Source organism: Pelodiscus sinensis, chromosome 17, assembly GCF_052426305.1.
Source record: "Pelodiscus sinensis isolate ZL-2025 chromosome 17, ASM5242630v1, whole genome shotgun sequence".
NCBI classification, from domain to species: Eukaryota; Metazoa; Chordata; order Testudines; family Trionychidae; genus Pelodiscus; species Pelodiscus sinensis.
The window spans coordinates 34274985-34302033 of NC_143068.1; the positions used below are offsets into that span (position 1 = coordinate 34274985).

The following is a 27049-nucleotide window of genomic DNA, read 5'->3' on the forward strand; positions in this document are numbered from 1 at the left end:
TCTCCTCTTGTTCTCCTGGGAACTCCGGCATCAAGTGCTTCCTGGACAGACGTCCCTTCAGCTTCTTGGCCCACGGCCCACTGTGCTCAGTGCAAACTTTTGCACGAACCACCAACCACCCAGGCACACACCAGTGCCGGACCAAGTCATAGTTGCGTCCCGGGCAACTTCACGCATGGTGCCCCTTACCACTTCAATCAGGCACCCCCATAGGTTGGCGCCCCGGGTAGCTGCCCGGCTAGCCCCCCCCCCACCCCTTAATCTGGCCCTGCCACCCACCCATGATAACAACATTGGTGCAGAAGCGGGTTGAGGGTGAGGGTCTCAGCACAATGGGGGTGTGTGAGGGAGATGGGGTGTAGGGTCTGAGCATGAGGAGGTTTGGGGGGCATTTACCTTCCTTGTGCCCCCTGTTGCTCCTAGGCACCGCCCCCCACTGCTCCCATTGGCTGAGATTCCAGCCAATGGGAGCAGTGAGGAAAGCCTCCAGGCAAACACTTTCCCAGCTGGGGGTAGAGAGAGCAGCAGTGGATGGAGCTGCTTCCTGCCCCCGTGAGCTGGATCCTTCCCTCCAACAACGCAGGCTTGGGGCTCCCCCTCCAACAACGCAGGGGAGGCACAGGGCTGGAGCACCAGTGGGCTCCCCAGTGGGGGGGGTGAGCTCCGAGCCTGCAGCCCACCTGCTGGATGTTCGCAGTTCACTAGTGGCCCACGGAGCACACTTTGAGAAGCACTGCGCTAGCCCCTTCTCTCTGGCCCTGCTGACCTTGGACCCCGCCCCCCCGGACGACGTCATTCCACATACGGTCCAGCAGTGGCTCCCGACTCACCGCCCTGACACATCTCCAGGGGCGCTCTGGTCCCCCGAGTCTGCTCCACACAGGAGCGCTGGCCTGACCGTCCTTTTGGGTCATTGTCCCTTCAGTAACACGGGCAGCTGTTTATCAGAAATCACTCGGCTCCTCTTGTGCCCGGCCCTTCTCTGCTGAGCCCTCCACTTGCCACCAGCCAGCCCCGGGGGTGCGAAAAGCAGGAGCCTCGTTGGGGTGCCGGCTCCCCGGGTTGCTCTCAGTCTGTCGTGCTTCCACTCAAGTGCCCCCCATTGGCTTCAGTGTTTCCTCGTTCTGAGATGGGCGTGTTTTAGTTCCCTGTTCCAGGAACCAGTTCTCCAGCCCAGAACTTCCTCTCCAGCTTGGAAAGAAATACGAGGGAAAGGCTTCTGCTTGGTCTGAGGTGAGTGGCTGAAATCCAGACTCTGAATGGGCCTTGAGGGTTCCCCACTGGGACACTGGCTCTGACCCCATGAGCATTACTCTGGCATAACAGCGGTGCAAGCAGAGTGGAGAATCGGGCCCCAGAGCCTGTCCCATGCCACTGCACAGGGTAAGGCCTGGAAGCAGTTGCACTGTTGAAGCCTGAGATCAGGGCCCCAATGGGGCGGGCAAAGGGGGCAGTGACCCAGGGCCCGGCGCGTGCTCCATGTGGCTCTGAGGGCTGGAGGGGGGACATGCTCCGGGAGGCAGAGAGGGCTGGCTGCCCTGGCCATGCCCCTTTCACCCACAACCCCGCCCTTTGAGAACATGGAGCCAGGAGCCTGCGGAGGCTGTCGGCTCCCCTGCCATGATAAACATGACCTCAGTGCAGCTGTCATTGTGGTCCTACTTCCAGTTGATCCTGATTGCTTTGAGGGGCGCAGAAGATAGAACCCTTCACTAGAAAAATACACAGGAGGGTCAGTATCAGTCTTGGAATCTAGACGGAGCTTTGCTTCACAAGGACACCAACTGTTAACTTCATTTCCAATGACAAAAGGCCTTATGGGCAATTATCTTTTCCATCCGTGTGCGGAATACATTTTGTTATGTGTGCTGAGGCACGTGCACGTGTGTGTGGGTGGGTGGGTGCTCGGCGGGGAGGCATCTGACTGTCTCATGAGCACCCGGCTTCGAGGGACACTGCCGCTGGCAATAAAACCCGTGGATGTCCGACCCTTTCCAACACGTGAGCCGAGAGCTCGAAAGAGCCTTTTGGGAGAAGGGTTCAGCCATGGAGAGGAGGGAATCCCGCCGGCAGCTGTACTCTGGATGGCCTTGGATCCGAGAACACAGGGCCCTCCTGGCTCTCCTAGTCCCGCCTGCCTCTGCTAAGCAGGCTCCCTTTGAAGACCTCTGAGGTTGGGGGTCGGTGACTCCCCTTCTCAAACGGCCCCATGGCCTAATGGCCACAAGTCTTTCCCCCACGTCCACTTTCCCCGTCCTTTTCTCCGCTGGGAAGCCACGACCAGCCCACAAGATCCATGCTACCTCCTTCGCCTCCCTTTGTCCTCGTGTCCCAGCGCGGCCGGGGGCCCCCGACGCTGCACCCCCACCCGCAGCCAGATGTGACTCTCAGCGGGCAGGTGGAACCGAAGGTGTTATTGGTCTCCAGGGACACCGTGTAGCAGGAGATCGATGTTAGCACAGACCCCGAGAGCAGGCAGCTTTATTCTTCTGGGGGAAAGAGGGCTCCTGACCCCTCTCACCGGCCCTACCCCCCAGCCTGGGGCAGCCCCCCCTCTCCTTTGTGTCTCTTCCCGGGCAGGAGTGAATTCCTACGTTGCCCCCAGGAGTCTGGGCCCAGTGGGTCATGCTCAGCCTCACCCCCCCCCCAATACAGCAGAGCGATGTAACAGCCCCCCACTGGGTCTCACCTCGCTTCTCTGAGCAGCCCCTATTAGCCCCCCGAGCGCTGCCGTCTGGACTGGAGCTGGAAGAGTCGTGGGGGGTTCCCCTAGACACAGTCCCACTGGCGCTGAGCGTTGCCCTGCGCACAGGGGCTGCATTCCCGCCGCCCATTGGAACAGCCGCTCTCCGCCAAGCGCCTGGCGGGGCAGCCAGACCTCGGCCAGCGGGAGGGCGCTCGAGAGCCAGGCTGGGGCCTGTGCGGTGCGTCCCGGCCGGCAGGTTTGGAGCGGGGGGGGGGTTGCCCAGTTCTCCGCGCAGCCAGAGCTGGCAGCGTTCGCCCGAGGCCTGCCCGGCCTCGCCCAGGGAGCGCGCAGCCGGCGGGGGCTGGCTGCGCGCACCGCCCAGGTGCGCCTCCGCCCGTCTGGCGGGCTGCCCGGGCAGCGCGTCCCCCCACAGCGCACGGAGAGCCGCGGCCGGCGGGGCCCTTTCTCGGGAGGAGCCCGGAGCAGCGGGGGGAGGCGCTTTCCTCCGGCCCAGGAAGGGTTCCCAGCCCGAGCGAGGCCCCTCCCCCAGCGGGCCGGAGCTGTCGGGGGCGCTCGAGGTTAGGGATGGGAGTCACGTCGTCCGAGCTTCCGCCGCAGCGCGCCCAGCTCACCCGGGGCCGGGCGCCCCCAGCCGCGAGTTACCCCACAAAGGGCTTCACCGAGTTCGGGGCAGGGGCGGGGAACCGGCCCCCGGCTTGCCTGGATCCGGCCCCCGAGGCTTGCTGCTCCCCCCCCCCCGCATTAGCTCCAGCCCTGCGCCCCCTCCCCACCCAAACCGTGCACCTGCACTCCGCTCCTGCGCCCTCCCTCCCCGCAGCCCCTTCCCACCCACCGAGCTCCGCATTTTGGGCCCCACCCCAGCGTGTAGGGGGGGCCACAACATCGACTCGCTCCCGCCCCCCAGGCGCTGGTCTGCAAGTGGAAGGGGGGGGGAGGTTGCTTCTCTCTTTTGCGCGACTGATTTTTCTGTGGCTCCCTGGCCCCCTCCCCCCAAAGAAGGTGCCCGCCCCTGTGTCGGGGGCAGGAGTCCGAGCCGGGGCTCTTTCGACTGGGCTCATTCTGCGGAGCGGTGCGAGGAAGAGTTTTCAAAGTTGCCAGCAAGTTTGGCCGCCCCCAGCCCCCACCCCCCACCCGCTCGGGGCCGGCCGGCGTCTGGCCCGTGAGCGTCTCAGACAGGCCCCAGGACAAAGCTCCAAGGGAAATGGGGGCGAGGACGGTGCATGGCTGCTGCGAGGGGGTGGGGGTGGCCCGGGGAGCTCTGTGCGGCACAGATCAGCGCGGCCTAAAACCCGCGCCAGGGAGCAGCAGCTGGTTATGTAGGTGCCTGGACCATGCGCTGCCCGGTGGGATGGGGGTGATGGTGGAATTCTTCCTCTGCGCCCCTCCTCCTGCATGTGGCTTCTTCATGGGCGCAAAGCCCTGTTGCTAGGGGCTTCGTGCTACTGCCCCCCTGGTGGCTATTCCCTCACATGGATGGCACAGGCACAGCCGGGGCATTTGCACCCCTTTGGAATACACCTGCCCCTCCATTTGCACCCCTGGTCAGAGACCTAACCAACTCCCTGCACATCCAGGGGCCGCTCCATGCATGCCAGTGCTGGGCCTGGACCTCTGACTCTCCCAGCAATGTGGCACGAGACCGAGCCCTGCGTTCCGAAGGGTCCCACAGGAGCAAACGACATGCCTGGGGTCATTCTCATGCCCCGGAAATGCAGCCGCCCACAGGATGGCAGGGGGCAGCTAGTCTGCATGAGAACCACTGGGTACCAGCTCGAATGGAGGGGAGCCGGGACCGGTTCTGTGGGAGCTGGTTCACACCTGGCACGCAGCACGGGCCTGCTGTGCCGACCCCAAAATTCCCTCCGTCTGCTCGCCAGCTCCTGCCGTTGAGTCCGCGGCTTGGCACGGCGACTCCCGGGACCCAGGCCTCTCCAGCTGGTTAAGTTCTCCCGGGGTCGTGCCCTCTGGAAGAGGGCGGCTGCGGTGGCGTCTCTGCCCGAAGCTTGAAGGAGCGGCCAGCCGTGGCTAAGGCGTGACGTTGGCATGGGAAGCCATGTCACCGGTATGCAGCACGTGGGATGTGAGGGGTCTGCGTGGCCGGCGTGGAACATGTGGCCTGAGGTGTGGAGGGCTCGCATGGCTCCTGAGAGCAATGGGCACGCCGGGCGCCAGCCCTGTGCCTGCTGTCAGGCCTGGTGCCAAGCTGAGGATTTACAAAGAAACCCACCCCGGGCAAAGGCTCTGGATGGGGGACCCCCTGAGTAAGGGACAAGAGTTTGTAGCTGGGTGAGAGAAGAGGAAACGACACGGTTTATCCCCTATGGAGGAGACTCTGCTAGCCTGGTTCTCATGACCAGCACCTGCCCATCCCATATTCCTTGTAGGCTGGGGGCTTGGGAGGTCACTCAGGAGAGATTCCAGTGCCACCCAGTGGATGAGCAGGGTGCCCACAGCTGGGCTTTTTGTTTCTATGGGTGGTGCACATTGCACATGCCTTGTGCACATGAAAAAATTATTCTGCCTGTGGATGGAAAAAATCTGCCCATGGATGGTTAAGACAAGAGGGAATATTGGTCCTGCCCATAGGATGAATCAGTGGCCATCCCAGGACCTGCATTTTTGGGGGTGCCCTGTGGCAGCCGCTGCAACTGTCCTATAGACGGGAGGGATTACAGGGGCCTGGCGCAGGGCAACAGCAGGGGACCCCCCCCACCACACTAACCACTGGGCAGTGGGAGCTGGAGCCGCCTGGCAGCCTGCCCCACCCTGCCACGCTGCCCTCTCAGCCTGCTGTGCTCTGCTTCTCCTCGGCAGCTGGAAGCAGAGCGCCCCGGCTGCAGGGCACTCTGCTTCCCATCACTGTGGGGGAGAGGGCGGTGTGGCAGGGCAGAGCAGAGGCGAGACTTAGTGGAAGGGGGGGCGTATGGCGGGGGGAAGGGGTTGCCCCTGCCCCCACTCCGCTCTCAGGGTGGCCCCGTTCATGGCAGGCTGATCCCAGCTTTCTGGCCTGGAGAAGAACACGTTGGCTGAGAAATACTCTCTTAGACAGGGAAGCAACATCAATCTAGGCTCCAGGTTGCGTTTTGTGTTTTCCTTTACTCCGGGCCTGATGTTTCCGAGCTTACACTGGCTTTTCTTTGAAAATCGGTCTCCAGTTCTGCTAACTAGACTGCCAGCCGGTATTACTGGAGCCAGGTCTGGGCGCCTGGCAGCAAGGCGAGTGGGGAAGTGAGGGGGACCAGCAAACCCGATGGGTGTGCATTGCAGGGGGCCAGGGGAGAGGGGACTGGGTGTAACCAAGTGTGTGGGGAGTGTAAATTCCTAGCCTGCACTGGGAATGAGCAAGCCCTATGGAACCCAGGAAAGCATTTGTCTTGCCACCAGCCAGTAGATGGATAGGGCTCCCCCAGGGGTGAGGGGGGGGGCAGGCATGGCTGTCTTTGTAAGCCAGTGGTGGTGATTCACCCTGGACGCCTTGTGGATTGGATTCACTCTGCTTGCTTTGTTATGTTGCATGTGATTTCTACTGTCCTGTAGTAACCCCATGTGTGTGCCTCAGTTTCCCTGGGCACTGCACCAATAGCTAGATGGGGATGGGAATTCTGCAGTGAGTGTCTCCCACAGGCACACGATGGCTGATGCCTTCTGTAACCTGAGCCTGGGGGAGGGGAGGGTGACCAGAAGGCTTGAGGCCAGGTGGGCTGCTGGGGATGTGAGTGAGTCTCGCTGGCTTGGGGTACAGGGCGGGGGGCTGGGCCCTTGGCTCTGGGCCCCCTCTCCCCAGGATGGATGGTGCTGACTGTTCCTGGTTCTCCTGCTGACAAGTCTGTTCTACTGGGAACTAATAAACCTTCTGCTTTCCCTGTTGGCTGAGAGTCACCTGTAGGGTTTAGGCTGCCATGGGGCGGGGGTGGCTGAAGGGTGCAGGGGTTCAGGGGCAAGAGGGACACCATGTCCCTGGGGGCCAGGGAAGCCAAAATCCAAGTTCGCCAGGTGCCATTTGCCCTAGGGCCGGTCCCACTGATGGGTATTTCCATTAAAACCCACCAGGCCCCTCCTGCTTCCGCCTCCCCAACTTTCCCCACGAATGACCCAACGGCTCAGTTACAAACTACCGGGCACCGGGCCCCCAATGGCCCCTGTCGCCTGCTTTCCCCTGCGCCCCGCAAAGGCACCGGCTGGGCTCCAGCCAGGCCCCTTCCCCAGCGCTGGGGGGTCACACGGTCGGGGGCTGAGACTCTGCCGGGAGGGGTTCGCCGCAGGACCCGCCTTGCTTCCCAGAGCCGAGGCGCGGGCTGAGCCCGGAGCCCAGCGCAGCGCGCACCGCCCCGGCTGCGGGGAGCCGCCCAGGAGCGCGGAGCAGCCGCTGCCGGCCGGGCCCCGAGGGGCCCCTCGCAGCGCCCGGGATGGAGGGCGCGGCCCGCGATCGATCGGGGCTGGCGGGGGCGCGCCCGTGCGAATGCGGCGCCCTCGGGGGAGGCTGAAAAGCCAGGACAGCCGGGCCGGACGGCGCGTCGCAGCCGGGTGGGTGGGGGTGGGGCCTGCCCCCGAGCCCCTCTTCGCTGGGGGGCAAGCCCCCCCCCCCGGCAGCGGCCGGCGGGGGAAGGAGCGAACGGGAGGGGCTGGGGAGGGCAGGAGGAATGAAAGAGTAACCCCCCCCCCCAGCGCCTCCGCCGGCTGCCCCATCCGGGCAGGCTCCGGCTCCTGCTGCCTCCGGGGGAGGGGGGCGTTCAAAGAGGGGAGCGGGGTTTGGAGAGGGGCATCCAGCAGGGGCCCTTCTTCCTGCCCCCTCCCTCCAGCCCCTCCCGACCCCTCCTCTTCCCTTCAGCCCCTCCCCCAGCCCTCCCCTCCTGCACCCCTCGCCTCCATCCCTTTTCTCCTGCCCCCTGCCCTCCATCCCGATCTCCTCCCTTCCCCCCTCCCCTCCTGCATCCCTCTGCTCTTCCCTCCAGCCCCTCCCCAGCTGCACCCCTTCCCATCCCCCCTCCCCCTCCATCCCTCTGCCCTTCCCTCCAGCCCCTCCCCAGCTGCACCCCTTCCCATCCCCCTCCCCCTCCATCCCTCTGCCCTTCCCTCCAGCCCCTCCCCAGCTGCACCCCTTCCCATCCCCCCTCCCCCTCCATCCCTCTGCCCTTCCCTCCAGCCCTCCCCAGCTGCACCCCTTCCCATCCCCCTCCCCCTCCATCCCTCTGCCCTCTCCCTCCAGCCCCTCCCGACCCCTCCTCTTCCCTTCAGCCCCTCCCCCAGCCCTCCCCTCCTGCACCCCTCGCCTCCATCCCTTTTCTCCTGCCCCCTGCCCTCCATCCCGATCTCCTCCCTTCCCACCCTCCCCTCCTCCATCCCTCTGCTCTTCCCTCCAGCCCCTCCCCAGCTGCACCCCTTCCCATCCCCCTCCCCCTCCATCCCTCTGCCCTTCCCTCCAGCCCCTCCCCAGCTGCACCCCTTCCCATCCCCCCTCCCCCTCCATCCCTCTGCCCTTCCCTCCAGCCCCTCCCCAGCTGCACCCCTTCCCATCCCCCTCCCCCTCCATCCCTCTGCCCTTCCCTCCAGCCCCTCCCCAGCTGCACCCCTTCCCATCCCCCTCCCCCTCCATCCCTCTGCCCTTCCCTCCAGCCCCTCCCCAGCTGCACCCCTTCCCATCCCCCTCCCCCTCCATCCCTCTGCCCTTCCCTCCAGCCCCTCCCCAGCTGCACCCCTTCCCATCCCCCCTCCCCCTCCATCCCTCTGCCCTTCCCTCCAGCCCCTCCCCAGCTGCACCCCTTCCCATCCCCCCTCCCCCTCCATCCCTCTGCCCTTCCCTCCAGCCCCTTCCCAGCTGCACCCCTTCCCATCCCCCTCCCCCTCCATCCCTCTGCCCTCTCCCTCCAGCCCCTCCCGACCCCTCCTCTTCCCTTCAGCCCCTCCCCCAGCCCTCCCCACCTGCACCCCTCGCCTCCATCCCTTTTCTCCTGCCCCCTGCCCTCCATCCCGATCTCCTCCCTTCCCACCCTCCCCTCCTCCATCCCTCTGCTCTTCCCTCCAGCCCCTCCCCAGCTGCACCCCTTCCCATCCCCCCTCCCCCTCCATCCCTCTGCCCTTCCCTCCAGCCCCTCCCCAGCTGCACCCCTTCCCATCCCCCCTCCCCCTCCATCCCTCTGCCCTCTCCCTCCAGCCCCTCCCGACCCCTCCTCTTCCCTTCAGCCCCTCCCCCAGCCCTCCCCTCCTGCACCCCTCGCCTCCATCCCTTTTCTCCTGCCCCCTGCCCTCCATCCCGATCTCCTCCCTTCCCACCCTCCCCTCCTCCATCCCTCTGCCCTTCCCTCCAGCCCCTCCCCAGCTGCACCCCTTCCCATCCCCCTCCCCCTCCATCCCTCTGCCCTTCCCTCCAGCCCCTCCCCAGCTGCACCCCTTCCCATCCCCCCTCCCCCTCCATCCCTCTGCCCTTCCCTCCAGCCCCTCCCCAGCTGCACCCCTTCCCATCCCCCCTCCCCCTCCATCCCTCTGCCCTTCCCTCCAGCCCCTCCCCAGCTGCACCCCTTCCCATCCCCCTCCCCCTCCATCCCTCTGCCCTCTCCCTCCAGCCCCTCCCGACCCCTCCTCTTCCCTTCAGCCCCTCCCCCAGCCCTCCCCACCTGCACCCCTCGCCTCCATCCCTTTTCTCCTGCCCCCTGCCCTCCATCCCGATCTCCTCCCTTCCCACCCTCCCCTCCTCCATCCCTCTGCTCTTCCCTCCAGCCCCTCCCCAGCTGCACCCCTTCCCATCCCCCCTCCCCCTCCATCCCTCTGCCCTTCCCTCCAGCCCCTCCCCAGCTGCACCCCTTCCCATCCCCCTCCCCCTCCATCCCTCTGCCCTCTCCCTCCAGCCCCTCCCGACCCCTCCTCTTCCCTTCAGCCCCTCCCCCAGCCCTCCCCTCCTGCACCCCTCGCCTCCATCCCTTTTCTCCTGCCCCCTGCCCTCCATCCCGATCTCCTCCCTTCCCACCCTCCCCTCCTCCATCCCTCTGCCCTTCCCTCCAGCCCCTCCCCAGCTGCACCCCTTCCCATCCCCCTCCCCCTCCATCCCTCTGCCCTTCCCTCCAGCCCCTCCCCAGCTGCACCCCTTCCCATCCCCCCTCCCCCTCCATCCCTCTGCCCTTCCCTCCAGCCCCTCCCCAGCTGCACCCCTTCCCATCCCCCTCCCCCTCCATCCCTCTGCCCTTCCCTCCAGCCCCTCCCCAGCTGCACCCCTTCCCATCCCCCTCCCCCTCCATCCCTCTGCCCTTCCCTCCAGCCCCTTCCCATCCTCCCCTCCCCCTCCATCCCTCTGCCCTTCCCTCCAGCCCCTCCCCACCTCTTCACCCCTCCCCTCCAACATCCCTCCATCCTCCTCCCCTGCACCCCTCCCACTCCCCTTCCCCCAGCCCTCCTCTCCCGCCCCCCTCCCCGCCCCCCTCCGGAAGTCTCTCCCTCCTCTCTCCTCCTCTCCGCCAACATGGCCGCGAAGTCGGATGGAGCGGGAGCCGGGGCCGGGGCCGGGGCCGCCGTGCGCCTGGAGGGCGCGGAGGACGCGGGGGGCGGCGGGGCGCGGCGGGGCGGGGGCGCGGGGCCCGGGCCGGGCCGGCGCTACAGCCTGCGGGACGGCTGCTGGCTGCTGGGCGCGCTGCTGGTCTTCTTCTCGGACGGGGCCAGCGACCTGTGGCTGGCGGCCCATTACTACCTGCGGCGCCAGCGCTGGTGCTTCGGCCTCACGCTGCTCTTCGCGCTGCTGCCCTCGCTCGTGGTGCAGCTGCTCAGCTTCCGCTGGTTCGTCTACGACTTCGCCGCGCCGCGCCCGCCCGCCGGCACCAAGGACAGCGGCTGCAGCAAGGGCAGCGCCCGCCCCGGCCCCGGCCCCGGCCCCGGCCCCGCGCCCGCCCGCGCCCGCGGCTGCTGCCGCCTCTGCATCTGGATCCTGCAGTCCCTCATCCACCTCCTGCAGCTGGGGCAGGTCTGGAGGTAGGGCGGGCCGGGGGGCGCGGCGGGGGCAGGGCGGCGGGTGGGGCGGGCCGGGGGGCGCGGCGGGGGCAGGGCGGCGGGTGGGGCGGGCCGGGGGGGGGCGCGGCGGGGGCAGGGCGGCGGGTGGGGCGGGCCGGGGGGCGCGTAGGGAGAGGGCTGGAGGGTGGGGCGGGCCGGGGGGGCGGTAGGGAGAGGGCGGCGGGTGGGGCGGGCCGGGGGTCGCAGCGAGGGCAGGGCTGGAGGTGGTGCGGGCCGGGGGGCGCGGCAGGTGGAACGGGCCGGGGGGCGCAGCGAGGACAGGGCTGCAGGTCGGGCGAGCTGGGGGGCGCGGTAGGGGCAGGGCTGCAGGTGGGGCTAGCGGGGGGGCGCGGTAGGGGCAGGGCTGCAGGTGGGGCGAGCGGGGGGGCGCGGTAGGGGCAGGGCTGCAGGTCGGGCGAGCGGGGGGGCGCGGTAGGGGCAGGGCTGCAGGTGGGGCGAGCGGGGGGGCGCGGTAGGGGCAGGGCTGCAGGTGGGGCGAGCGGGGGGGCGCGGTAGGGGCAGGGCTGCAGGTGGGGCGAGCGGGGGGGCGCGGTAAGGGCAGGGCTGCAGGTGGGGCGAGCGGGGGGGCGCGGTAAGGGCAGGGCTGCAGGTGGGGCGAGCGGGGGGGCGCGGTAAGGGCAGGGCTGCAGGTCGGGCGAGCGGGGGGGCGCGGTAGGGGCAGGGCTGCAGGTCGGGCGAGCGGGGGGGCGCGGTAGGGGCAGGGCTGCAGGTCGGGCGAGCGGGGGGGCGCGGTAAGGGCAGGGCTGCAGGTGGGGCGAGCGGGGGGGCGCGGTAGGGGCAGGGCTGCAGGTCGGGCGAGCGGGGGGGGCGCGGTAAGGGCAGGGCTGCAGGTGGGGCGAGCGGGGGGGGGCGCGGTAGGGGCAGTGCGCGAGGTAGGGCGGGTCGGGGGGCGCAGCCGGGGCGGGGCTGGAGATGGGGCGAGTCCAGGTCCTGGACCCTGGGGACCCGGCGGGGGAGCTCAGCTGGAGCGGGTCCGGAGGTGGGGCGGTTCTGGCCCCGCTGCCTGGCCTGGCGGAGGTTGGGGGGGTGAAGGGAGGCTCAGCTTGGGCAGGGCTGGAAGCCACGTGCTGGGGATTTTCGGGGGTGCAAGGGGGGGGCAGGGCAGGAGGCCTAGGCTGGGGGGGGGGGTTGGGGTTCCTGCCCCTCTTTCAGGGGTAGCTGGGGCCGGGCCCTAGCCTCCCCTGGAGTGCGGGAGCTGTATGGCTCTGCCCCTCCCCACACCAGGCTCTTCAACCCAGGCCAGGGGCTTCTGCCAGGCTCATGCCCCCCCTGCCGCTGCCAGTGGAGGAGTTTGAGGAAGGGGGTGGGGGACAAAGGACCCTGCCCTGCCCGGAGAAGTCGGCTGCCAGGCGGGGGGTAGGGGCCCTCGAGGGGCCGGGAGCTGGTTGTAGCCGAATGCCCCTGGCGGGGGGGGGGGAGCAGGGGGCCCATCTCTGGGTTTTGCCCACGAAAGCTGATGCCAAGTGAATCTGTTGATCTGTGATGCCACCGGCCTCCTTGACCCTGAGGATGGGCCAGTGGCTCTGTCCCTGCCCCCTCCCGCCCAGCTGCTCTGTCCCCTGCCTCTGGATTCCTCCTCTGAACCGTTCCGCAGACCTCAGTGAGCAGGTGGGGCCAGGGGCTCAGCCTGCCCCCCAGGCCCAGAGGCCCATCGCCCGCTACCCCCTGGAACTTGCCACTCCAAGCCCCTCTCCCCCAGCTCTCAGGCTCCTCACTCCTAAGCCCTGTGCTCAGCTGCCCCCACCCCAGGGTGGGGGTGAGGGGGATGGACATGGCCCCAGCTGCTTGCCTGGCACAGCTGGGCGAGTGCAGGAAAGAGTCTGGCCTGTAATCAGATCCGAAGCTCAACAGCTCGTTCGGGGGGGGCCGCTCCCCTGGGGTGGGAGCATCCGGCCAGCATGGGGGGAGGACGGTGGCGGAGACCTGGGCTGCTTCTCCTTTGGCGTGTGTCTGGACATTGTGATACAAACTCCCTCCTGTGAGTCAGAAGAGCGTAGAGTCCTGGCCAAGCCAGAGTCTGGGGGATGGGGGCAGCTCTGGGTCGAGCCAGGCTTTGAGTGCTGAATGTAACTGATGTGCCATGGGGCGGCTTTACCGAAACGCCGGCAATGGGGAGGGGGAAGGGGCCCCTGGACCGGGGGCTGTTTTGAAATGAGATGTGGAGAAACTGGAGACGGGCCAGAGAAGAGCAACAAGAATGATGAAAGGTCGAGAGAACAGGAGCTGAGGGAAGACTGAAGGAATTGGGCTTGTTTAGTGTGGAAAGGAGAAGACTGAGAGGGGACCTGACAGCGGTTTTCAGGGATCTAAAAGGGTGTCACAAGGAGGAAGGAGAAAAATTGTTCTTCCTGGCCTCTGAGGACAGAGCAAAAAGCAATGGGCAGCAGGGGAGGTTTAGGTTGGACATTAGGAAAAAATTCCTACCTGTCAGGGTCTTCAAACACTGGAATAAATTGCCTGGGGAGGTTGTGGAATCCCCGTCTCTGGAGATATTCAAGAGCAGGGTAGATAAATGTCTAGCAGGGATGGTCTAGACAGTGCTGGGTCCTGCCATGAGAGCAGGGGACTGGACTCAATGACTCTCGAGGGCCCTTCCAGTCCGAGTGTTCTGTGACTCTATGACATTTGTGGAGCATTGTCCTAGCAGGCAGATGTAGGCACCAGGCAGATGACAGGATCAGCCTGCCCAGCCAATACCCCCCAGTTTATAATGCACGTGTGTGGATGCCAGCCAAGCTGCCAGCCTCTCAGGAAGGGGTGAACAGGGGCCCTGGGCCAAGGTCCTCAGCCACTCACCTGCTCAGCCTGGGTTCCCTGCAGGGCCTGATCCTGGGAGGGGCTGAGTGCATCGGCTGGGGTGCTGGATGCCTCTGGCTCAGCACAGGCTCCTATTCTGCGCTCAGCCCCATGGAAGCCAGTGGTGCCCCACAGGATGGGCAGGGGTGGGGGAGGGCCGTTGGTTCAGAGCTGGGAGCAGAGACGGTCCACGTGAGCGGGCGAGAGGGCACGGGCAGGCGCCGGGCACAGGTCCGCTCTGCAGCTGGCTCTCCGGACAGCCCAGCGGATCATTTCCTGGCGGGTGCGGTTCCCAGAGCCAGGCTACTGAGTTTCCCTTCTCCGCCACGGACAGAGTCCCCGAGCTACACCCAGCACCGGGAGAAGGAGCTCAGCTCTGCCCTGGAACTGATTGCCAGACAAATCGATGCTGAGAAAGAAAGGGGAGACTGCAGCAAATTGCTTAAAAAAAAAATACAACTAGCAAGTGAGGCTTTGAGCTCCTGTCCTGGCGCTAGTCCCTCCCTGGATTTCTGTGTTCTGGGGCCTCGCTTGGAACATCAGAGCGGCCAGACTGGGTCAGACCAACGGTCCATCCAGCCCTGTGTCCTGTCTGCCCACAGTGGCCAATACCAAGTGTCCCAGAGGGAGTGATTACAACAGGTAATCTCACATGTTCCCTCCCCTGTCACCCATTCCCAGACAAACAGGCTGCGTCTAGACTGGCATGATTTTGCGCAAAATCTTGCCGCCTGTCTACACTGGCCACGAGTATTTGTGCAAGAACACTGACTATGTAATGTACAAAATCAGTGGTTCTTGCGCAAATACTCTGATGCTCCCGCTCAGGGATAAGCCCTCTTGTGCGAGTATTCTTGCACAAGAGGGCCAGTGTCGACAGCAACGTTAATTTCTTGCGCAAGAAAGCCCGATGGCTAAAATGGCCATCAGAGCTTCCTTGCACAAGAGCGCGTCTAAACTGGCACGGATGCTTTTGCGCAAAAGCACATCTTTTGTGCAAAGGCACATGCCAGTATAGACGCTCTCTTGCGCAAATACTTTTAACGGAAAAACTTTTCCGTTAAAAGTATTTGCGCAAAATCATGCCAGTGTAGACACAGCCACAGAGGCTAGGGACACCATTCCTACCCACTCTGGCTAATAGCCATTGGTGGACCTAACCTCCAAGAATCTATCTAGCTCTTTTTTGAACTCTGTTAAAGTTCTAGCCTTCACCGCATCCTCTGGCAAGGAGTTCCGCGGGTTGGCTGTGGGCTGAGTGAAAAACTTCCTTTTGTTTGTTTTAAACCTGCTGCCTATTCATTTCATTTGGTGACCCCCTAGTTCTTTTCCTTATTTACTTTTTCCACACCAGTCATGATTTTATAGACCTCTATCCTATCCCCCCCCTCAGTCTCCTCTTTCCTAAGCTGAAAATTCCCAGTCTTTTTAATCTCTCTTCACATGGGACCCGTTTAAAAAGACTTGGACTTTGTCTTGTCTCAGCTTGTCTGTGGGGAGGCTTCGCTTCCCAAGCTCAGGTAGCAAAAGTCCCCAAACTTTGTCACGATCTAGAGTGCGTCTTACTGGTGAGATTGCCTGTCCCCTCTCCTTCACGGCTGCCTAGACCGCCACCCTGGCCCTTCCTGGTCCCATAACAGCTCTGGGGCATCTGTAGCAAATGCTCACGTGGAAAAGGTTTGGTAGGGAAATGGGTTGGGTAACACCTGTCTTTAATGTGCAGTAGCAGCTGGAAACAGTGGGGCAAGGCAGCGGGCTACAGACTGTTCCCAAGTGGTCCAGGGCCCATGGGCTTCGTGGGCCATCGATTTGAGACTAGCTCAGCCAGTTACACTGTAGTCATTTGTTCGTTTATTTCTTTGCACCGGGCTCTCTAAAGAATCTGGCCCCCTGACCTGCTACAGGGCGGTTGGGCGTTGAGCCGGTTCACGTGGTACCTCTCAGGACTGATCGCCTGGCAGGTCTGACTCAAAGCGCAGTCAAAACTCTTTCTAATCTTGGGATTGGTGGCTTGCGCCGGTGGCCAGTTACATGCAGCTTGCTCGGCTCATTGGCGAGGCTGGATTGGGTGTGGGGGGCGTGGCTGTTTCTAACCGCTGGCGTACGGCTTATAAACGATGCGTGCGAAGAGGAGACTTTTCCCCCGAGCTCCTTTTTCCGTGTGGACCTGGCCGGGTTGCACTGGGGCCTTTGGTGCATCACAGCTTATGGTCAGTCAGTGCCTTGGCTGGGTGGAATCGCCCTTCGCTTTCCGGAGCACCATTTGCCCCCGTGGAATTTGCCCCGGGCATTTTTCTTTCTGCCCCTGCAGAATGATTGGCAGCTCAAGGGTCCGCCGGATGATCGGAGCTGCGAGTATTCCACCTTGCCCTGCAGCTGAACTGAATCATAGAATCATAGAACCATAGAACTGGAAGAGACCTCAGAAGGTCAAGTTCAGCCCCCTGCTCTAGGCAGGACCAATCCCAACTAAATCAACCCGGCCAGGGCCAAGCCGAGACTTAAACACCTCTAGGGATGGAGACTCCACTACTTCCCTAGGGAACCCATCCCAGTGCTTCCCCACCCGCCTAGGGAAATCGTTTTTCCTAATATCCAACCTGGACCTCCTGGACCAACTGTAGGCACAACAGTGAAGGTGCACGTTTTGGGGGTGCAAACGGAGTCTGCTGAGGAGTCTGATGATAGGTCTTTGCTGTAGGAAGCTGGTGCGTAGCTGGGGGAAAGCGATGGCAGGAGTCCATTACAGCCTGTTGTAACCCGCCCATCCACAATAAACATGCGAAGTCAGCCTTGTGGGTGTGCCGGGGAGACATGGGGGTGAACCTGCGGAGTCTATTCAGGGTCCCCGCAGGCGAGCGTACCAGTGCTGGGAAATCCTTCGCACTGGACCCCTTCTGGGCCCCCGGAGCGTGGTGGAGGGACAGTTCCTCGCATGCAGATTTGCAGCCCTGTCTTAAATGCCCTTCCTAAGCAGTGAAGCACAGGCCTGCTCAGAGTGGGGGCAGGTGGAGACCCTCTGAACCCATTAGCAGCCCTGATCACTGGGTGTCTCATGCTGACCAGCGGTTCCCAAACTTTTCGGCATCACGCCCCCTTTTTGATTTTTGAGAAACCCTCATGCCCCCCCCCCCGCGAGCAGCAAAACTGGGTCCGAAAAACAAAAATTGCAGCAAAACTTTTTTTGGGGGGGGGATTAAAGAAGGGAGGGGCTAGGTTGTCTCATGCCCCCCCTGGAATATTTTCACGCCCCCCCAGTTTGGGAACCCATGGTTTAGAGATTCCTACCCCCTTTGTGCGAGAGGCCAACACTATCCCCGCAGCCTGGGGAAATAGCCAAGGGAAGAAAGTCCTTCTGCAGCTCTTCTCCCCTGGACGTGCATGCCTGACCCCCAGAAGTGTCAGTAGGAGCCTGTGCACCCAGCAAGGGGGCAGCCTCTCTCCCGTCTGTGCGCATCACGCAGAGTATTTGCATTTGGCCTTCATTGCTCTCGGCTCGTAATGCCTTCGCTCAGAAAAACCTCGGCGTGGGGGGGGGGGCGTCTGGTTTCCCACTCGTGTTCTGCTTCCGCCTGGCTTCACGCCTACTCTGGTCCAGGCGCGGCGCGGCCCCCTGATTTTGCAGCAGTCTCTTGCTGGCTCTGCCTGGTTGGCGTTTCTCTCTCTGCCGTCCGAGGATCTCAATGTGCTTCGCCGATTTCCTTAGGCCTCTGCGTGCGGCCGAGCCCTCCCATTTCAGCGGGGGGCTCGCCAGGAGAAACGTCCTGCCTGGGATGGTGCAGAAAAGCCAGTCTGTTTGCCAGGGCTGTAACCCAGGGGAGGTCTAGGCTGGAGATTAGGAAAAACGATTTCCCTAGGACGGTGGGGAAGCACTGGGATGGGTTCCCGAGGGAGGGGTGGAATCTCCAGCCCTAGGGGTGTTTCAGTCTCGGCTTGACACAGCCCTGGCTGGGTTGATTTAGTTGAAATTGGTCCTGCCTTGGGCAGGGGTTGGACTTGGTGACCTTCTGAGGTCTCGTCCAGCTCTCTGGTTCTATACTCTCAGGCCTGGGAGTCGTCTGGATCCAGCCCCGAGGCTCAGCCCCCCACCAGTATTGGGGAGCCCTCACTGGCACTCCAGCCCCCCATGGCCTCCCCGTGGGGCCGGAGCCCACAAAATCGACTCTCCTGGGCCCACCTAGGCTCTGGTGTGCGAGGGGAGTAGAGCGCATCTTTCTCCTTCTCTGTCATTTATTTTTTCGTTTCTTCTCACTCGTGTGCGGCCCTTGGCTGACTTTTCGGGGGGTCAGCAGCCCCTGAGCCAAAAAAGATTCCTCACCCCTGAACCTCTCAAACGAGCAGGGATTCCTTCGCGTCCCCATTTACACCGTTTTCTGGGCTCCAAACTTGGGCCATTGAAGAGTGACTTGTATTGAAAGCAGCAGTCCTGCTGTCTCGTCGGGGCACCTCCCGCATCTCCTTGCTGCGTGCTGGGCTTTTCAGAGCATGAGCTAAGAAGCGGCTGTCAGGTCTCCCCGGGGGCTTGCAGAAGTCAAGGGGGCGGGTGGGAAAGGAAGGACTTACGGCCTTTACGCCGAGCCTTGGTGTGACATCACTCATCCGGTGCCACGTGGCGCTGGTTCTAATGATTTCACTTTGCAAGAGGTATAATGGATTAAAGTGGCTGCAACTGAAAAGCAATTTTCTCCTTGTTTAAATAAAGGATTAGGGAATCATATCCCAACCGACCTGTTCGGAGAATTGGACTCTGCGTCACTCACTTTCAGATCAGTGGGTCTCTCTTGTTTTTTCAGCCCAGGACAATGATTCATGAATTCCGGTGCTGCTGGGGCTACGTGCCTCTTTGTAGTTTTTTTTATTTCGACACTTAAAAATCGGAGTCGGTAATTGGAACACGTGAAGGACCGAGCTGGCTGGCAAAGGACGGGGGGAGAGGCTGGTATTGTTTGGGGTTATTTGTGTCACACTCGACAAGGTTAATAATGAGGCTCTTTAGCAGGCCACTTGCTTGGCGGCTTGTCTCTGGGTGACCCTTGCCAGTGAGACGGTGCATTTCAACAGGTTTATTCCGGAGGCGCGAGGTTTAGCAGCACACACCAGCCACCGAAGGGCTAACGGTGCTTGTGCTAACCCTTCCGACGCTCTTCAGAGGAGAGCGGCTACTCAAACCCTTCATTTTAATTTTTACGCTCGTGTTCCTTGGATTTGGTTTTTTTTTTTTACTGTGAAGAAGGTTGTAATTAGCCCTCGTGCCCTTCTCTGTAGATTTCTGCTTGATCATCAGGGTTTTTTTTTGAAAATCAAACGTGGTTTGTTTTTTTTATTGTCATTGATTTCTTATTTCGCAAGCAGCTGCCGCTGCGTTTGCGTCGTAAAACAATCTCGCCCCGGCCTGTCAGTGCCCGCCAGACTCTTTCTCTGAGTTGAAACACAAACTGCTTGATCAAATGCATAACAAATAAGAATCAGCGTTTCATTGTGGCGAGGGGCTGGGAGATGAAGCCTTGTTTTAATGAGCTCCATGGCAGTGACGGGAAGCCGGGGGAGTCGTTGTGCCCTGCAATGAACACGCCGGGCGGGGGACAGACGGAGGGAGGCCGGGTCACTTGTTGAATCTGGGGAGCGTTGGGGACTGCATTAGCAGAGGGGCATATTTAGCGGGGCCTTAGCCCTCCCCGTTCCCTTTGTTCCCGTAATGAACTGTGCACAGCAGCTGCTGGCGGCACCGCGGGGAAGGCATCGCCATAGCCATGGGGGAGGGACAGCGGGATCATTCCAATGACAAGCCCAATTAGCGACTTTGATGATGTCAAGAGGAGAAGGTCACTGGTGTGTGGGCTCCCGGGCACAGACTGGGCGGGGAAGGGGGGGCCTCCCTGTGGATCCGGACGGCCCTGGGCACCAAGAGAGCAGAGAGCTGGGGCATGCTTCAGCTGAGCGGGCGGCGGGGTGCCGCTCCAGAGGAGGGGGCTCTGCTTTGTCCAGCCCTGCACAGCTTTGACAGCTGCCTCTCCTTCCGGCGGGGATCCTTCCACTCGAGGGCTCGGCCCCCCGTGCAAGGGGTTATCACGTGACTGTGTTGGTGCAGCGCCGAGCACAGAGGCCCGGGGCGCTGGCTAACTGGGGCTGCCGGGCACGACAGTCGTCCCGCGCCCCCTACCACCCGCTCACGTCTCTTCCCTCCGCTCCCCTCGCCTCCGGGAGTGGGCCTCCCTAGCCCTGCTCGCTCCGCGCAGGCCAGCTCAGAGGCTGTCTGTGTGTCCGTCCATCCCAACCACTCCTCGCACTCCCGAGTGTGCGGTGACTGCAGACAAATGGCTCTGCCCCTGCCCAAGGAGCTGGGTCTGTCTGGGGAGCACAGAGCGCACGTCTGTGGGGGGTGCCCTGCTAGTCCCTTTCATCGCTAGTGCCTGTCATGCTGGGAGACTGGGGCTAACTAGGCCTGCTCCATGCTCCGTGGGTCACCTTCCAGCAATGTGCTTGGGGCTGTCTCTGCAGCGTGTCTGCCGCTGACCCAAGCTTGCCAGCAGGGCCGTGCAGTAAACCCGCCTCCCTGAACCATGCAAGTGTGGACCAGGGATGTGAAAGTGTCACCGTGCACATTCACGGATACACGCAGGCTCCCGGTATGTGCAAGGAGCCGGCTTAAAAGCCAGCTCCCTGTGCACACCGGCTCCCGGGGAGCCGGCTCTGGCCTTGCGCGTAGCTGTCACCGCTGAAATTTCCCACAATTACACAGTCACTTAATTACATGCATTTTAACATCACTAGTGACACTGCTTGACTTGTGCTGGCCTAACAGTCCTTCAGCAGCTGGACCACAATGCAACAGTGGCCGCTCTGGTCACTCTTGTGAACTCCGCTGCCTGGGGGCCACAGAAACTAGACACCACTCCCCAGAGCCCTCTCAAGTATTTTTGAAATGCCTTTTCCTGATTGTCCAGCTTGGCGAACGCCCTTGGCAGCTCTCCCTGCTGCCCGCAGCTGCCCCGCTACCCAGGCCAGAAGGAGCAGCTGTGCAAGCCCAGCTATGGACCAGCTGCAAAACCGTGGACTTCTAGGAATACATTGCTCCGCCCCCAGCAGCTCAGGCCGAAGGGGTCCCACAGGGGTTAGCCACAGGGCTGCATAGAAGCCAAGGAGCCACCACAGGGCCAGGGAGGCCCACAGCCACGTGAGGCTGAGCCACGGAACAGCCACGTGTACAGCAGGCTGCATGCATGTCATACTTGGCAGGGACGTCCCCCTCCCCGGCACCTGGCAGGCCTTGGGGACACTGCCAGGGCCAGCAAGGAGCAGGAGGAGGGAGACGTGGTTGGAGGCGCTAGTAATGCCAGCAGCTGTTCCAGTCTGTCCCGGTCTCCAGCCAGCCTGAGCGCCGGGATCGATGCAGGGAAGGGCCCATGGGAAAGGGCTGGGGGCGTTTTCCCTCACAGGGGTGACGTGTAAAGATGGGGCCTGGTCCGCTCCCCAGACGACACCAGAATCAGCTTCTGGCGCTTTTACTCCTGTGAGGAGAGGCAGCAGCGCAGCCAGGAGCTGGCCTGAGCTTTCTGTTCCCCGGCTGGGCTGGGGGGCACAGGGAGCAGTTTGTTTACGCGCCCAAGGCCCTGGGAGCCTCTTGGTGATCGTCTGCAGCCGCCTCAGGAAGGTTTCGAGGGGCAGCGGCTTTATTTCTTCCTCTGCGGCGGGACACTTGGGGTCAGGGCTACGTTTGGCTGGCACGGTGGCAGGAAACAGGCCGTGGCCTAGAGAGCCGGGCAGCTCCGGACGCTAGTCGCAACTGAGGAGAGGCTGAGGGATTTGAGGTTATTTTGCCTGCAGAAGAGACGCGTGAGGGGGGAGTTGAGAGCAGCCTGCAACTCCCTGAAGGGGGTTTCCAGAGAGGCTGGCGAGAGGCTGTTCTCAGTGGGGGCAGAACAAGGAGCAATGGGCTCAAGTTGCAGTGGGGGAGGTCTAGGTTGGAGATTAGGAAAAACGATTTCCCTAGGCGGGTGGGAAGCCCTGGGCTGGGTCCCTAGGGAGGGGGTGGAATCTCCATCCCTAGAGGTGTTTAAGTCCCGGCTTGACCAGGCCCTGGCTGGGTTGATTGAGTCGGGGCTGGTCCTGCTTTGGGCAGGGGGCTGGACTTGATGCCTCCTGAAGTCTCTGCCCGCCCTGGGGCTCTCTGGGTCTTTGTGCCCCTCCAGAGTGAAATATGGGCGAAGTCCCCCCGCCTGTGGCAAACAGCGCCACGCGTCGGTACTGTGGCCTGGGCTCCTACCCGTGGGATAGGGGCTGGAGTTTTGCTCCATGCACCCCACGTTCCTTTCCTGCCCCACAGCAATAAGCCTGCAAACTCGTCTGGGTGTCGGGAGGGTTTGGGACGTCGCTTTCCCCAGCCGTCGCGACTGCAAAGCTAGTGATGCCGCCGTCGGTTTGGATCAGCCGCCGCAGGCCTACGGGGCGGCCTCGCACCCGCAGCCTGCCTGGCCCTGGGAGCAAGAAACGGGGTCAGTGAGACCCTGCAAACCAGGGCTGCCTCCGGCTGCAGAGGGTCTGGCCGGCCACCGTGGCAGACGTCCTGGGGAAGGGGCAGAGCAGAGAGGAGCGGGGCCCAGGAATCCCAGCAGACACAGGAGAGGCAGATGCACGAGGACGTGGCTGGTCTTCTCGGGCAGCAAACCCAAACGCTGAAGGCCCTGCCTGGCCTACAGGTCCAGCAGTCCTGCCTCCTCACCCTTTGCAGCCTTCGGGAACTCCTGGGTAGCAGCCCCGTCCCCCCCTCCCCCCAAGCCTCTGACTTCCCGCATGGCATCACACGGCAGCCGCATTTCAACTGGCCGGCCGCGAGGAAACCCCCGTGTCACATCCCCGGCCTGTGGGAACTGGTGGGCGTCTGCGTGAGCGCAGCCCACCACAGTGGGGCAGTGAGCCGGACCGAAACGCGTTTGCTGCCTTTCCCGGTGCAAAATGCCAGCCCCTGTCTACAGGCCAGGTTTCTAGTGCCGCCGCTGCGGGGTTGGGCCTCGGGGCCGTTGTGGGGCTTTTTTGGGTAACGGGGGTGGGACACGAGCGACGCAAACAGAAACCAGCGGAATCTGGCAACGCTGGGTGTGGGCTGCGGGAGAAAATGCCTCGGGGCCAGCCCTAGATCCCCGAGGGGCTGCCTGCGGCCCGTGGGCCGTGCCTGGTCCGCCGCGGCTCTACAAGTGTGAACGTCTGTCTCCGGTGCAGGCAACGGGGGGTTTGCCGTGGAGCGTCGCCGACTCAGGGATTCTCCCCAGGTTCATTGGCCCAAAAGCGGCAGCCGACGCCCTCGCAGCCGTCCACGGCGCAGTCACCGGGCACCACCAAGTTCAGTTCAGCCCCCAGCAGCCTGAGGCTGTCTGGCTGGTTGCCCGTGGCCAGGCCATGCGGTCGGGGTAACGTCGGAGAGCGACCTCCTTTGCTGGCCGTTTATGGGGGGACAGCAGGGCCCAGCTTGGACCCTGGAGGCCCCGTGTGCAGCAGATCTGGGGGGGAGGGGGCGCTGCTGCCCGCTGGGCTAAGAAGGAGGAGATCACCACCACCGAGCAGGGAGGGAGGACTCGCCCAGCACCATGTCAGCCGTTCCTCCAGCCCCCACCCCCATGCAAGCCCCGTGGCGCGCGGCTCCCAGTAGTGACAAATGGCAGCCACGGGAGGGGTGTGGTTGATGCATCCAGGCATGGGCAGCTGGTGAAAGTAAGGCTGGGGGAGGCAAGCCCCCAACCCCGCCCCTTCTGCCAAGGCCCCGCCCCCTTCACCGGGAGGGAGGCGGGGGCGTGGCCTGGCCTCCTGGGCTGCAGGTTGGCTGCTCTGCCCGGTGCTGGGAGGAGGGGCTTTTAAAAGGTGCATTTGGGCCCCCAGAACCTGGTTCTGGAGATCACGTCCCTGGCTCCTCCAGGCTTCCTTGCCCTGGCCTCTGTCACCAGCGCGCGGCTCAAGGCTGGATGCAGGCCCAGGCAGACGTGTGGGCACAAGGGGAGAGAATGTCGGGGAGCTGGGCCGTAGACTGGCTCTCCCGGCTGCTGCTTGGACGCTGGCGTCGCTCCCTTGCTGACAGCTAGTGCCCAGCACCCAGGCCAGGGGCAGACGGGGGAGGAGGAGTCTGCCCCGGAGGCTGGCGCTAAAGGTGCGGCACGGTGCCCAGGTGGCCTTCGCGTGGCGGTGGGCGGTGTGGATTGGAACAGGCGGGATCCTGCTCCCTGTCCTTGCCACAGCCCAGAGCCTAGGACATGCTCCCTGGCTCTGCCTGGCTTTCCTTTCACCCTCGCTTCACGCCGGAGAGCAGCGGGGCTTCCCCGGGCTGAGCCTCAAATGCTGAAGCAGCAGCTTGCACAGTAGGCGGGAGGTGCCCGCTGACCCAGGAACTCCCGGCACTGTCTCCCTCCGGGTTCGGAGCCGTGCCTCAGTTTCCCCAGGTGCAAGCCGGGGTAATGGTGCCTCGGGGGAGGGGTTGTAAAGCACGATGAAGGGGGGGAATGCGAAACGGCATTATAGTTGGCTTGATTGTTATTTTATTTGCGTTTTCTGGCTAACACCTCCCAGTTCTCCGTCAGGACAGGCAGGTCCGGGGGTTTCGGAAGCCTGCAGCCGACACACGTGGCTTGGAAGGGGCTCTGGCTTTTCCCCGGAGGGAAAGCCGCAGTTGTGGTTAGGCTGCTAACGCCCCTGTGGTGAACTCGGACTCCGGTGCTGCAGGGACTTTGCCTTGTTTGCTCCCTGGCCCGGCGTACCCCGGGCCCTGAGCGTCCCAGACTTGCTCAGCTGTTGGTGCCCAGCGGCGGGGAGCCAGGCTGGGGCCCGGCGGAGGAAGTGCGACCCGTCGGGGAGGGCGCGGCGTGGTGGGCCGCACAAAACGCTACAATGAGCTGCTCCTTCGGCGCTGCCTATTAAACCCTCCTTTCTTCCGCTAATGCAAACAAAGCAGCTGGAGCCGGGGAGCCTGGCGGCAGGGTCCCAGGCCGGCCCGCCGCAGTAATTGGCACATAATGAAACTGGAATTGAACTATTAAAATCCCATTATTTGCTGACACGAATGTTTTGTTCGGTTGCCAGCGCTCGGAAGGGCCTTGTGTGACGCGCGGCAGGAGAGACGCCGCGCTCTCTCTCCCTCCCGGGGGGCAGGGCGGGAATAAGAAAACGAGGCCATTAAAGCAGCTCCTAAGGGCTCTGTCCCGAGCGACCGCGTGAGAACGATACCGCGCCGGAAACCCGCCTTTCGTCCCCGCCGTTTGGCGAGAGGCGCCCTGGCGGCGGCGCGGCTGAGAGCTCCCCCCCAGCCCGGCGCTTGGAGCCCCCCATGCCGGCGCGCCAGCCCGCATGTTTGGTGTCTTTTCAGGGCTCGGCGTGGCCTGTCTCGCACGAGGATTCTGTGACGTGGGGGGGGCCCGGGGTTCCCCGCGCTGGGCCGTGCGATTCCCACTGACTCCCCCCACGTGTGGATTGGCCCAGACACCCAGCCTGAGCGGATAACAAGGAGCTTCCCAGGGCGAGAGACAAAGGGAGGGAGGCGGAGACGCCTGGCTGGGGGCAAGGCCTGGGAGCTGGGCAGGTTTTGGCTGGGATGACATGAAGAGAGGAGACTTAGCCAAGTGCTGGGGGCTCAGGGGGGAGATGCATCTGCCCCAAGGGTCTAGGGCTGCCAGCCCCTGACTCCTGTAGCCACATCACGTCTAGGCTGGGCTGTGTCCTGGAGAAGCGATAACCCCCCTGTTCTACTGGCGGGCGGAGTCTCAGTCTCATCGTGTGGCAGACAGGGTGCAGGATCGGGGGCCGCGGATTCACCCTTTCGCGCCGGCAGAGGCTCCGAATTGTTCCTCTCCCCGGCTGAGGCTCAAGCTTCCCCCCCCCCACCTCAGGGCCGCCTCCTGCCCGACGGGGGTGTGCTGGGGGCCGGATGACTTCCCGCAGAGCTGAGCTCCTTCGGCCCGCATGGCGACGCAGCCTTCCTGCTGCTCCTTGGCCCCTGGCCCAGGAATGTGGCTGCCCCTTTGAGGGGGGTGGCTAGCCCCGCTGGGGCCCTAATTAATTCGATGCTTCCCAGCCTGGGGGGTGGGCTAACGGGGGCTTTACTAGACCCTTGGCTCTTACCAGAAGGCTGAGGGGGGTTCAGGGTGGGTGGAGTCGGGGGAAGCGGGAGCAGGCTGGCGAGCCGAGGCCCGGGTAAACCCGCAGCGCAAGAGCTCAGTAGCAGAGCTGGGAAAAGACTGCGGGGCCGGAGGAAAAGGCAGAAGGGTTTGCTTGCTGGAGACTTGTTCCCCGGGCGGCGGTTACCTGGCTTTGCTGGAGGCCAAGCCCCGTGTCCAGCGCCGACCGGGCTGGATGGAGCTCTGCTATCTGGGCTGCCGGAGAAGGAAACTGAGTCAGGGCTGCAGAGCCCCGCCCCCGGGCAGCCAGGTGGGACATGGCTGCCCCGGTTCTCCCACACGCAGACTGGGCTGCTGGGGCTGGCCTGGGAGGCCCGGCGCTGATGAAATCGCTGCGGGATAGCGGCCTGCGCAGCTCCAGGCCGTTCAGAGCGCCCCCGAGACGAGCCCGTGACCTCGAGCTCACGTCGGCCAGCCCTGCACCTCCCTACCCACCTCCTGTACCTCAGCGGCTTCCTCCTCAGCGCTGCAGGCCCACGGCCCCCTCCCTGCTGCGGCCCTTTGTCTCTGAGCCCACCTCCCTAGCCCCCGAGCCGGGGGAGGAAGGCCCCTGTCCGGAGGTCCCGGCCACTCTCCCCGTGTCTCGTTTTTGCTGCATTTCCCCAGCTCTGGGCAAGGCTCCTGCAGGCGAAGAGCAAGGGGCCAGGGGATCTCTGCAGGTGGGAAGGCCATGGGATAACCCCCCGCCCGCTCCTCTGCTTTTGCTGCTGGCTGCAGACCCGCCTCCCCTGCAGCCCCAGGGGGACTCTGACTCCGGGGGCGCGGTCGGGGAGCTAGCGAAGAGGGTTGGCAAGGAGGCTGCCCAGCGACCAGTCTTCCCCCTGCAAGAGGCAAGTGAATCCCAGTGGAGGCGGCAGGCCGTGTGTGTCCGGCCGGGGCTGGTCAGACCTTGGGCTCCTGTGTGGCCGTGGGAGACGCCGCCTCCCTCCAGTTCCCCATCTGTGGAATGGACGCAGGGCACCTGGCTTCCTCAGGGGGTGCTGAGGCTCGATTCCTCTCTCTTGGGTGCTCAGAGAAGGGGAAGGTGCTGGCGCAGAGCTAATGGCGTGACTGGGCTGACTGCTGCTGTCCCCTGACTCACGTCCCATTGTACCCAGGTCCTTCTTCCGGCGTAGCCTCCCGACTGCCATGAGAGCTGGGCCAAGTCTCACCTCAGTGAAGGGCTCAGGCAAATGGCTGGTTCCTGCGAGCCTGGGGCTTGGCGTGGGGCCGCGGCGCTGGGATACGGGGCACGCACTCTCCTGCGTATCACCAGCAGCTCCCATTGCTTCGTAACTGGCTGGGCACGGTGTCAGAACCTATTTCTTCACGCTGCGCACTGTCAACCTGTGGAACTCCTTGCCAGAGGATGTTGTGAAGGCCAGGACTTTAACAGGCTTCAAAAAAGAACTAGGTACATTCA

The 27049-nt window shown here is 63.6% G+C and overlaps 1 protein-coding gene across 1 annotated transcript in view; it reads left to right on the forward strand.

Moving 5' to 3' along the window:
* The first annotated feature begins 10157 nt into the window (after positions 1-10157).
* The window catches only part of XKR7 (XK related 7), a 34278-nt gene continuing 17386 nt past the window's right edge, over positions 10158-27049 (forward strand). The window contains exon 1 of the mRNA XM_075900842.2: positions 10158-10660. Coding sequence (XP_075756957.2) covers positions 10158-10660 — 503 coding nt within the window. The remainder of the gene's footprint in view (positions 10661-27049) is intronic.